The sequence below is a fragment of the Peromyscus leucopus genome, chromosome 22 (assembly GCF_004664715.2).
Source record: "Peromyscus leucopus breed LL Stock chromosome 22, UCI_PerLeu_2.1, whole genome shotgun sequence".
In the NCBI taxonomy this organism is placed as follows: Eukaryota; Metazoa; Chordata; class Mammalia; order Rodentia; family Cricetidae; genus Peromyscus; species Peromyscus leucopus.
The window spans coordinates 33348287-33360458 of record NC_051081.1 but is presented as its reverse complement, the minus strand read 5'-3'; the positions used below and the strand labels follow the sequence as shown (position 1 = coordinate 33360458).

At 52.0% G+C, this 12172-nt stretch overlaps 2 protein-coding genes across 2 annotated transcripts in view; both read right to left on the bottom strand.

Annotated features, from left to right (window-relative positions):
• LOC114696211 (ALK tyrosine kinase receptor) overlaps positions 1–8291 on the bottom strand; it is a 35089-nt gene extending 26798 nt beyond the window's left edge. The window contains exons 1-6 of the mRNA XM_028873798.2: positions 7901–8291; positions 6894–7046; positions 5173–5277; positions 2922–3108; positions 1318–1408; positions 1152–1216 (exon numbers count right to left, since the gene is read on the bottom strand). Of these exons, the coding sequence (XP_028729631.2) occupies positions 1152–1216; positions 1318–1408; positions 2922–3108; positions 5173–5277; positions 6894–7046; positions 7901–7967 (668 nt within the window). The 5' untranslated portion in view covers positions 7968–8291. The remainder of the gene's footprint in view (positions 1–1151; positions 1217–1317; positions 1409–2921; positions 3109–5172; positions 5278–6893; positions 7047–7900) is intronic.
• The window catches only part of LOC119086453 (ALK tyrosine kinase receptor-like), a 61625-nt gene continuing 57427 nt past the window's right edge, over positions 7975–12172 (bottom strand). Inside the window, exons 6-9 of the mRNA XM_037198010.1 lie at positions 10842–10973; positions 10021–10165; positions 9256–9364; positions 7975–7999 (exon numbers count right to left, since the gene is read on the bottom strand). Of these exons, the coding sequence (XP_037053905.1) occupies positions 7975–7999; positions 9256–9364; positions 10021–10165; positions 10842–10973 (411 nt within the window). The remainder of the gene's footprint in view (positions 8000–9255; positions 9365–10020; positions 10166–10841; positions 10974–12172) is intronic.

Here is a 12172-nt window from a genome sequence, read left to right as displayed (position 1 = left end):
GGTAGAAGTTGAAGGGCTGGTTGGTGTCTGAAAGGGACAGTATGTGACCTGCCGGGTGACAGTCTGTGAAAGAGAAGAAAAGAAATAGCCCTACTGATCTCTGCAGTCTCCCGTGGACACCACATAGGCAGGGACTGATTGGGACATGAGGTCCTGAGATTTCAGTCATGTTGTCATTTTAGGGTATGTAGAACAGTGGGGCTAGGAAACCACACACACACACACACACACACACACACACACACACACACACACACACAGAGTGAGTTGAGAGACTGGTGATTATAGGCTGAAATACAACCATTTGTTATTACCTAGTAGGAATATTCCATAATTAAGCTCTCCTATGTAATTTTACACTTTTTAAGGTTTTATTTAATACTCTCCCATTACATATAAAGCCAGAAAGTAAATATTGTTTTTAAAGCAAAGTGCTGTCCTGGTTGTGTATCTTCCTGGTGTTCCAGAGCCCACGGACGTATCACTCATCCAGCTTTGGCTGTATTCTCTTACTACTTCAACCTGACCACCCCGGGCCACCTGTCTAGGTCAGGATGTCTGGAGGCAGCCGAGTGCCGCAGGTGGCTGTGAGCCTCCTTCAGGTCTTAAGGGCGACTCTCTGCCTCCTCCCTCAGGAGAACTGATGTCAAGAGTAGCTGCCCTCAGTTTCCATCTAGGCCTGGCCTGCCAGGTTCAGGGGGAAGCCAAGCCTGACACTGTAGATGTGGGGTACGGTGGTCTGCTATCTTTCATCATGTCATGGATTCCCTTCCTTTATACCAAACCTATGTGCTGGGATGGACAAAAGACCTCAGTTATGGAAGAGTCACTTTAGGGGGTATGGGGGTGGGAGATATCATCTAATGTTAGAAAGGAGCATGCTTTCTTAAGTGAGGAGCAAGAATCAATGTTTGACACTGGGTTGCTGGTTGTAGGCAGAGTGCTATCAATGATTATCTCAGAAATTATCTGCGTGGCTTAATCACTGGGGTTGTTCCACTCCAGGGATCTTTCTGCTTGTTGGGTGGTGGTGATGATGGAACATGCTGGGACCAACATACCCCTTTTTCCCGGGGAGACACCTATCAATTAGAAAGATCTTCATATGCCTTGAGGGGTGGAGAGAGAGGCTGGGATCTCTGAGACTTTACCTGATGATCAGAGCTTCCATGAGGAAATCCAGCTCATCTTGTTCTGAGCACACTTCCGGCAGTGTCTGGAAGGGAGGGCGGGAGGGAGAAGGTGGCCGTGAGCTGTGGGTTGTAGCCTACTGGGACCTCAGGCTAAGGCTGGGCGAAAGGTGGAGCCACCCCTCACCTTTACAGCCACTTGTAGAGGGCTTGGGTCATTGGGCATTCCAGATACCTGGCCTTCATACACCTCCCCAAATGCGCCATGGCCTAGGCCCCTGTACCGAGAAGACAAGATAAGTCATAGTTAAGTGAGCCACGGGCAGCTGGGGTCCTTTAGGTGAGTGTCACACTCAGTGCACACAGACAAGAGGCAAGGTGGACACACTCACAAGTTACACCTTCAGCTCAGCTTTGCCATGCCACCCTGGGCCTCCATTTATTTATTTGTTTTTTTCTTTTAATTGAAAATGGATACTTGTTTATACAATGTATTCTGATGATGGTCCTGCCCTCCCCCCCCCAACTCTTCCCAGGTCCTTGTCACCTCCCCATCCCACCCAATCCACATCTTTTCTGTCTCACTGTCATTAAAAACAAAACAAAACAAACAAACAAACAAAAAACAACAAAAAAAAAACCAGGCATCTTAAAAAAGAAAAGAAAAGAAAACCAATGAACTAGAATTAGGACAAAACAAACAGAAAAAAAGAGCCAAAGAAAAAGCATAAGAAACACACATAGACTCAGAGAAATTCCCTAAAAACACAAAACCAGAAACCATAATATATAAGCAAAAGACCTATAAGGTTAAAAAAAAAAAAAAGCATTGCAAACAAACAAGCCAACAACAACCCCCTAAAATACCACTGAGTTCATTTTGTGTTGGACATATACTGCTGGGCAGGAGGCCTGCCCTGAAATGTGATTTGACAGCCACTGAGACTCTGTTAGAGAAAGAAAACTCATTTTTTTCCCTCTGTGAGCGAGGCCTCCATTACTTCATCTGAACTCTGGTGAGAACAGGTCTGCTGAGATTTGGAGGTGGTTCGCAAGCTAAAAAGCAGTCCTGACTGAGGTGTTAAGAATGTGGCAGATTAGTGTTGTGATGGGAAGTGATTTAGACAAGGTCATTAGGGTGGAGCCTCCGTTGGTTGGATCCTGTTGGCTTCATAAACCCAGCTCTGTCTTTGCCGGCATGAAGGGCATCACCAGATATAGTTATAGATCTCGGATCCTAACTCTGAGGCTGAACAAACCTCTTTTCTCTCTAAGGCACCTAACCTGTGGTACTGTGTCATGGCAAACGGAAAACAGATCAAATACAGTTCTAACCAGGGATTCATGAAGATGGTCAAATGTCTATTCATTCAGTGAATATTTAGTGAGTCTCTGGTATCTGCCAGGGACAAAAGCAAGAGATGACTCTTGTCTGGAAGAGGGTGATGCTCCTGGGGATAGGGACAGATGATTGACAGATCCCTGTTGTGGAGCATTGTAATGAATGACAGATGTTTTGGACACTCAGAGAATGGGGGTGGGTGGGCAGGAGTCCTCAGGAGAGGGGACACGATGGGTTTTGAGAACTTTTGTTCTTTTCAATTTATCCTTCTCACTGCATAAACTACACAAACACACAGGGTGTGGAAATAAGCAAACATCCCCATGAGCCTTGTCTCCCTGAGAGGCTGGGGGTAGAAGCCAAGGATGGCTGTTCATGCTCCTTGTGGCTAGAGTCGTCTCTGGTACGGAGAAACAAGTCCAGCCCTGGGACAGTGGCGGGATGCTCACCGGATGAGGGTGATGTTTTTCCGAGGCACTTCCTTCAGGTCGCTGATGGAGGAGGTCTTGCCCGCAAAGCAGTAGTTGGGGTTGTAGTCAGTCATGATGGTCGAGGTCCGGAGCTTGCTCAGCTTATACTCGGGGCTCTGCAGCTCCATCTGCATAGCTTGCAACTCCTGGTGCTTCCGGCGGTACACTGTCAACAGAGGAGGGGGGGTCTGTGTGAGGGGGCCTTGCTGTGGATGATTGAGGGATAAATGAAACACTGATTGGCCAGTAGCCAGGCAGGAAGTATAGGCGGGACTAGCAGAGAGGAGAATTGAGAGAACAGGGAGGCGGAGAGGAGGAGACGCCAGCCTGCCATCCAGGGAGCATCATGTAAAGGCAGCAGGTAAAGCCATGGAACGCATGGCGACATACAGATGGACAGAAATGGGCCGAGTATAAGAGTAAGAGCTAGACAATGGTAGGCCTGAGCTAATGGCCGAGCAGTTTATATAATATAAGCATCTGTATGTTTATTTTATAAGCAGGCTATGGGACTGCTGGGACTTGGCAGGACTGTGGGAGCCCGTTCTCAGGTTCCTCGTGGCTTTATCCAGCAGGTCCGCATAGAGGATGATCAGGACCACGGGCCTGAGTGCAGGTGTCTGAGATGGTCTGCACTTGGCTGTGCTGGGGGAAGAGGTCTTTTGCTCCACCCCTTGGCGTCTCTATAAAAACCCTGGGCCAGAGATAGTCGGGGCCCATTGGAATAGGTTCCAGGCCCTCTCGAGGCTATCCTTTATTTTCTATCTGTTTATCTCCGCAAGATTCTCCGCTATAAATCCTTCTATCTAATATTTCCTGCTCATTGCACTCAAGAAAACTCTGGGGAACTGTGGGGGTGATGGGTAAATGCCCCCCACAGGACCCAGAGAGAAAAATTCCAGCTACAGGGCCTGGACCAGGTGACCTTCAGGTCAAGCCCAGCAGAGGCCACTTCCTCCAGACCTTAAACTTTACACTTCTCTATCACCGTTAGCAATGCCGACAAAGCGATGATGTGCATCAGAGTATCCCTCCCTCGTGGGAAGCAAGCATGAAACTTAAAACCACCTAACTGGAAGAGATGTTATTGTGTCCCACGGGGGCAGTGTTTTGTTTCTGTCGAAGCAACGTAGGGGAGACGGGGTCTATTTTATTTAGCTCACAGTTCCAGGGTACAGTCCATCTTTGTGGGGAGGTCAAGGTAGCAGGAACCTGAAGTGGTTTGGTCATATCCACAGTCAAGGTCAGAGAAGGAATTCGTGTATGCCTGCACTCATCTCGAGCTTGCTCTCTTTAAATACAGGTCCAGTAACCAAACCTGGAGCGAACAGCACTGCCCACCTGTAGACTGGGTCATCTCATGTCCATTAACCCAATTAGGAAAACCCCTCATAGACACGTCTACAGGTCAATCTGTTATTGAGATGGTCTTCTCAAGTAATTCTGGACTGTGTCAAGTTGAAAATTAAAACTACCCCTGGGTGGACGTGCCGAGACTTTATTAGGGAGATGGCTGTTGTCCACTAGACAGGAAGGAATGATACAGGGAAGGTTAGGGGCAGGCTGGAGGCCACACAGTGGAAGGATGTTTTAGTGAGGTTCTTAGGGGGGCATTCTGGGACCCAAGCTGGCCATCAGAGGTATCTCAGGTCTCCTCTGAATGAGTCTGCCGGCATGCTTCTGGGACATTCCCTCTGCCTGGCTTCATGTCCCTGCCCATGTGTCAGGGCATCTGATAGCCAGGTGGTCTCTATTTGAGCCTCTGTGACCTGAGATCAGCTCACCTTGGTTGGTTGGAAAAGGCTCAGAAACCAACTTTCATTCTCTGGCTGAGTGGGAGGACCTGGCTAGCTAGTACAGCTTGAGCTGTTTATACAGGGGACAGACTCCAGCCACGACCAAGGCTCCCTCGGGCACAGAAGGAACCCCCAGTGAAGGTGGGAGAACAGGAAGGGCTTTCTCTATCATGTTGGCCACTGATGGGTGCCCATCGCGTGAGTAGCCAGGAGGCCACGCAGGGTCAAAGGTCAGCATTGGAGACTCCCCTCTGAAACTGCAGCTTCTCTGGTGGGGTAGAGGGCTGATGTTTCTGTTCTCACTTGGCCTAGCAGTTCACTCAGCAGGGACCCAGCAGGGCAGGGTGATGCCTTGGTGGCCACTGTACATCCTGAGACCCCTATTCTTGCGGGTCCCGGTTTGGAAGCCCCTGCCTGGGCCCTGGCTCACTCACCAATCATGATGCCGGAGAATGCCAGGACAAGGGCGGCCACCAGGGCAGAGGTCACGACGGAGAGGATCAGTGAGAGCGGCAGGCGGGGTTCCGGGGTGGCCGACACTGGAAGACAGGTCCGGATGGGGGGCACTGACCACCATGCTGATTCTCCTCTGAGCAGCTCCCAAGTCAGAAATACCCTCCCCAGCTGGAAAAGCCACCTGCTGTTTCCCGTCTCTGGAGATCTTGTCACACCTCCCTTTTCAGGGGACCATGGGCCCTAAGCAGGCTCATCCTGGTTTCACAGGCTCCCAGAAGTAGCTTTGGGGTAGAGGGAAAATTCAACAGGGATGAATATCAATCTTGGGCGTTGGTCCCAAACATCAGCTGCACAAGGATGGGATGGGGACAGGAGGAGGAACAGAAGTGGGCATGGAAGAGAGTTGGGGACCTTAGGGGACGCCACACTCAGGAGGACCCAGCGGTAGAGTCCCTTGGTGACACCCTCAGAGCTGGAACTACTTCTTATGGAAGTCCCGGAACAGGGGAAGGTCCGGTGAGCCCCATCCTAGACAGGCCATATTCTGGTTCACAAAACTACCCCTCCCCTCCCCTCCCCTCCCATCTCTACTTCTCCCCCTCCCTTCCCCTCCCTTCCCCTCCCTCCCTTCCTTGCTCCTATCTCTACCCTCCCCTCCCCTCCCCTCCTATCTCTACTTCTCCCCCTCCCCTCCCTCCCATCTCTACTTCTCCCCCCTCCCTCCTTGCTCCTATCTCTACCCCTTCCTTCCCTTTCCCTCCCTCCCTCCCCCTCCTTGCTCCTATTTCTACCCCTTCCTTCCCCTCCCCTCCCTGCTCCTATCTCTACCCCTTTCCCCTCCCTTCCTCTTTTCTTTTCTTCCTTTTCCCCTTCCTTCCTCCTTTCCCCCCCTTCCCTATCCTTTCCTCTTTCCTCTCCAGTCTTTGTTTCTTTCTTATTTTTCTCTTTCCTTTTCTTTCCTTCCGCCACCCACCATCTCCCTTTGGATTGGAACTCAGGGTCTAGTGCATACCTAGGCAAGCACCCTACCACTGAGCTACACCCCCAGACTTTTCTGCAGTTTTGAGACCGGATTTGATTAAGTTACTCAGGTTAGCCTTGAACTCCCTGTGTCGCCCAGACAGGCCTTGAACTTTCCATTCTTCTGTCTCCGCTGGGATGATAGCCCTGTGCTCCCAGGCCTGGCTGAGACACTACATGTCTCAAGGGAGACTTGGAGCATGCGTAGAAGAGGGACTCTAGCGTGGGAAGCAGGCTTAGCGCTCTGTGTGATCACAACAAATAGCTATTGGATCTGGAGAAGAGGCACCGACAGAGCATCCTTAGTGAACGTGTGTGCTAAAGGCTGTGTCCAGTCGGGAACCATGTGCAGGAAGCTCAAAGGCACAGAGCCTGGCTCTGAAACTCCGTGACACAGGGTGTCTTAGGAGAGCTATGGTCCCTGCTGCTGGCCACTTGAGAGGAGATGCGATGTCTGACCCCTTGATGAAGATGCCTGAGGTTTTGCTTCCTGGCTGAGGGAAAGGCATTGGCGATTCGGAGACCCCTTGAGGTGTGGTGACCCACCTTTTGTACAAGGTCTCTTTGCTCAGTTGCCAGAACATGCGCAAGAGAGGGGCGGGACATTTAGAAAAGAGCTGGGCTTGTTCAGTCGGCTCAAGCTTTGGCCCTGTTCCCCCCTCCCATCGCCGCCCCTTACCAATGCAGGAGACACCATCCTCAGCCAGCACGGTCCCGTGTTCACAGAAACAGATGACTTTGTGGCTCTCGGGGTCCATGTGGCATTCGTCTACCTCACAGTGACTGCAGTTTAGATAATGCTTGATATTCACTTCCCCATGGCCCTCCATCACTGGTGACAAGGGGGGAGGGGTCAGTCTCAGGATGAACATGAAAGTCGATTGCCCTGTACCCTTAGGTCCCGACTTTGAACTTTATTTCTGGCTGCTTGCCATGGCTTCCTATGGTCCTTGTCCCAAATCCCTCTGTCGCTTCAAACACATCTCTGTTTGGGGAAGCATCTTTGGGCCCCCCGGTGAGCAGAGCTGAGAGTGAGGATGTGTTTGTCTGGGTGTAAGTGAGAGACTTGTAGTCAGGATCCTGATGCTGGTACAGATGTTCTAGCTGCCCTTGTTATCATTTTCTAGGACCTGCCTGCCTGGTGGTCCATTGATGGGAAGGCCTTTCTGTATGCTGTGAAAATATGTTGCTCTGATTGGTTGATAACTAAAATGCTGATTGGCCAGTAGATAAGCAGACAAGGGGAATTCTGGGAGGTGGAAGGCTGAGTCAGGAGACACTGCCAGCCGCCGCCATGAGAAGCAAGATGTAAAGATACACCGGTAAGCCACGTGGCAAAGTATAGATTTATAGAAATGGGTTAATTTAAGATGTAAGATCTAGCTAGCGAGAAGCCTGAGCCAATAGGCCATAGAGTTCATAATTAATATAAGCCTCTGTGTGTTCATTTGGGTCTAAGCGGTTGCAGGGTCTGTGGAACTGGGTAGGACCAGAGAAAACTTCAGCTACCGTCCACTGCACACCCCAACTTCCACAAAATATGATGAAATGAGCTACGGGAAGACGTGTCATAAAGTGGCCCAGAGCCACGCCTTGGTGTCCTGACCCCATGTCAATAAAGTCCAGGTTTGGGCTTGGGCGGAAGAAGGGACTTAAGTCTGTATTATCACCTGGTAGAGGGGGTACCTTTTAAGGCCGGGGTGTACAGGATACCCAATGGACTGATGAAGGAAACCCCATCTTCCCCATCCATTTCGGGGTCATTGTTTGATGCTGCGTTGCCTCCTGTGGTTAAACCAGAGAAGCGTTGAACCCCAAAAGGTGGGTGCCCAAGATTCAACACACATGCACATCAACAGGCATGCAGTTCTGGCCAAGGCTATGGGTCACTGGGGGGAGGGGGGGCGGCTATGGGGTAGGGAGGTGGAGAGGGAAAGGAGGTCCCAGGCACAGAGGATGTACTTTGGTTTAGCTCTGCAGGTGCTGGGTGTATGGGTCAATTTCCCCTCCAGGTTGAGGCCGGACCATCCAGGGGAATCTCTACCACACTGCTAAGACCCCAGTACTAAGTAGCTCAAGTGAGCAAGAGTCTAGAAGGTTCTAGTCTCTGGAGGCTAAGGGTGCATCCTTGTGGCTTGGAGGAGTTAGTTACTCTCCGGACACTTTGGGATCACCATGGGGGCCTGGGGGAGATGAACCGCTGTGCCTTCAGTCTCCTGTCCCTCCTTTCATCTGGGGCTGGGTGATCTTGGGGCTCCCCTCCCCCCCGCCCCGGGGTCCTCCCATCCACCCAAAGCTTGAAAAGGAAGCTTGTGTGGTTAGCACAAGCATTTTCCACACAGCAACAAAGCGAACACACAGATACAAACATCACAGTGCTGGCATGCAGTATGTCCTAATCTGGGGGAGGGTGGGGGTATCATCTGCCAGTCTCTTAGCTGCAAACTCTTCCCAAGAAAGTGGGGGGTGTGGGGGGAATCAACAACAGGCTGTTTGCTGCAGGACTGGTTGAGGTGGCTTCTGGGAGTAATTCCCACCCGCCGGGACAGGAAAGCCAGGAGCCCAAGAGACTGCAGATCAGTCTCTTCTATGCTGGCTTGGCCAGGCCCCCAAAAGGAGCTGTAGGGGCTAGAAGAGTCTGGACTTCAGGGCTGCCTGGACCTTGGGTGGCTTATGCCACCTCCTGGAAAGCCAAACACTTTTTAGGTTCAGCTTTGAAGGGGCGCGGGATCCGGGATCACGTGGGATCTTGATGCTGCTTGCTACACAAGCCTGGAGGCGGGATGCTGGCTCAGAAGCCAACACCCCGCCTCTGGCGGGCCCAAGCCAAGCAGAGGGGAGGGGGGCATGCAGTCACATCACAGTCCACACTGGGGCGGGGGCGGGGGCGGGGGCGGTGACGGGGAGGGAGGAGCCTAGGACTAAGAGGGGGGAAAGTGTGACACCTAGAACACGAATCATCTTTACCTATATATCCTCCGCCTCCTCCACCTGAGGAGCACCCCCCTCCACCCCCTCCGAAACCCCCTCTTGTCTCCCACCCCCACTTCTTCATGGCCTGGGGGCAGGAATGTCCTCCAGCGGCACCCTCCAGCAAAGACTTTCCGGCCCAGAGCAAGGAAGTGTTATCATTCCAGCCGCCTCCACCACCTGCGGGGAAGAAAGGAGACGCTTCTCTGGAGGAGCGGGTGGTGGGATTGGAAGGAGGATGGAGCTGGAGAAGCTGGAAAGAGGATGTGGTGGGCCCTGGCCGGGGGGTAGGGGGACGCGGAGGGGGGGAGGAGGAGGGCATGCCCATTTATCCTGTTCCAGGGCCTTGTTCATGGTGGAAGCTAGGAGTATCATCATGCCCTTGGCGCTAGGGATACCTCTGAGGCCACACCATGTGCCTACAGTTGTTGAGCTTGGTGCCCCGCTTCCTGGCAGGCCCCTCTAGGTCAGCAGTAGGCAGTGTACTCCGGTAGGTATTTGGGGGGCACTGGGGACAGGCAGAATGATGGCGGAACTTCTTACTGTATGGCTGCTACCACCTGAAGGTGCGTTTTCACTAACTGTTTCCATCTTAAGGAGACCTGCCGCCCATCGTCTCTGTGGTCAACTGCTGGGCACCCTTGGGGTTGAGCCCTGGGCCTTCAGAGGGTTAATCAGCAAGCCTCAAGCCAGCAAGATGGCTTCAGAGGCAGCAGGGGGATGCCTGCCCCCTTTCCCTTGATATTGGCATCAATGGGAAGAGCTCCCATCACTCAGTGGAGTGGACGGCGCCTTCAGGGTCCCTGGGAGATTTCTGGGAGAGGGTGGGGCTTTACCTGCGGCTCCGGAATTGCCGTTCAGCCCTAGAACTGAGGAGTTATTCTCCAGTCTCTCTGGGTGGAACGTGTCTGTCTTGGCCCCATACGCCCTGCCGCCACCGCCGGCCGCAATGATCAGGGGCACGGGCACTCCGTCTTTCATCTGCCCAGGGGAGACATTCAGAGATGGAGAGACTGAGCTAGGTATCCCTTAGGGAGATCCTATGCCCCAGTTTAAATGTTTCAGTTTAACAACTTGCAGGGCAGTGGGGGTGACTTCTCCACCTGTGGGGGTTTGAGGGCCCCAAATTGATGTTCTAGTAACCTCCTCCGATGAGTTTCTGTATCAGTTGGGGTTCAGTCAGTGATGCAAGCCCACTAGGGTACCCCCCCCTTAGGTGACAAATGAGCTGGGATGGACCCCCTTCCCTGAAGCTCCTTGGAGGTCTTGTTGCTGGTGATTAGTGGCAGGTCTTGCTTTATCTTTCTGCACTCTGTCATCTCTTGGACCTCCACAAGTTCAAGCATAAGTCCTTAGCACCACCGTCTCCAAGGGGAGCACCCAGCAAGAAACTCTGCTTCCCATCTGTAGCCTGGCTTTGACAATGTCAGAAAAGTCAGCCTGGCCCGGGTGGACAAGGAGCCCTGAACACAAAGGAGGAGCGTAGTGTACCGGGATACCCGTTCTTGGGTAGACAAACCCGAACTCCCCCTGGGCCATGGTTTCTCGTCGTTGACTCGACATAGAACATCCCAGGGGGTTCTATCTAGATTTGTTCTGGGGCTAAAACACCATGGCGGGCAGAAGCCATTGCTCCATCTTTCGGGGAAGACCTCACCTTAAACACGTAGGTGGCTCCACCCCCACCTCCTCCTCCTCCTGCCCACTCATGTACGCTTCTGTTCACTCGGATCTCTTCTTCTATCACGTTGTTCTCGCCGACACAGACTTTCTGGATCAGTTGGTTCGCCTGTACAAACCAAACAAACCACCTCGTTGGGTTTGGTGCCCGAGTCGGGGACCTTGTATCTTGTATGCTTAAGGTAGGCTCTGATCGCGTGTCAAATAGCCTGTGACTGAATTGAGGAGACAAAAATAAAGACAGTGATCACTTTGAGCAGTGTTAGGAAAGGGCCCCAAGGGCAGCTTGGAGACAAATGTTATGAGAAGCTAGGGGATGGATTTCAGCTAGAGGACTGTCTGCAGGAGGTGGTTCCTCGTTGGGCTCTGGAGTATAAGGAGGAGGGTTTCAGCACAGAGAAGGACAATTCGGGTCACTCCAAGAGCAGGGAGTAGCATGACCCCCCAGGGAAGGAGGCAAGTGGGGGTGCAGAGAAAGACTTCAGGCTCTCTTGCTTAGAAAAGTCGAGCTCAGTCCGGAGGGACCGGGTAGGATCCAGTGACTGCTGAGGAAGACCAGACCCCGGGATGTGAGATAGGCTAGAGGGCATATAAATTGGGGCGACTATAGGTGTTAGATGAGCAGTCAGGTCACGGCAAGGGGCCTTGATGGTGATCAGAGTTGGATTTGGGAGTGGAGAGTCAAGGAGCACGCTTTCTCTCTCTCTTCAGTTCTGGAGCAACTATGCAGAGAATGCAAAACAAATACAGAACAAGTAAAACCCAACAGGGGAGTTTTCACTCTCAGCTCCCCTTTGGGAAAAAGTCATTTCTCCATCTTCGACGTCTCATTCTTGTCGCCCAACATCCCATTTCTTATTTCTAGAAATCTCCAGCAGGAAGCCCCAGGTAGAGAGTGGAGTCCCCTGGCTGCCACGTAGACGAGGGAGTGGACCTTGGAATCTGCCAGCTACACTCATCACCACTTTGGGTGACTCAGTGGTCTTCAGGTACAGGATGGGAACAGTGACATCACACATCCTATGGTGATGTGCAGGTGAGCCGTTACCCTTGGGTGCCACACTTGTGAAGGATGGGTAGGCGGTTGAGTTAGTATTCCATTAGATTTACTTCTGGGCCCCACAGGCTCCTGATGGGATGTGGGAGTTGCTGGGACTGTGCTGGGATGTCTGTAACACTTAAAAAAAAAAGAAAACACCAAAATAAAAAATAAAAATAAAACTGTCTGAAGAACAGTCATACCTGCCTTAGCCACGGCAGCTCAGATGAATTCTCTAAACACCAGCTTGACCTCAGAGGAAAATGACT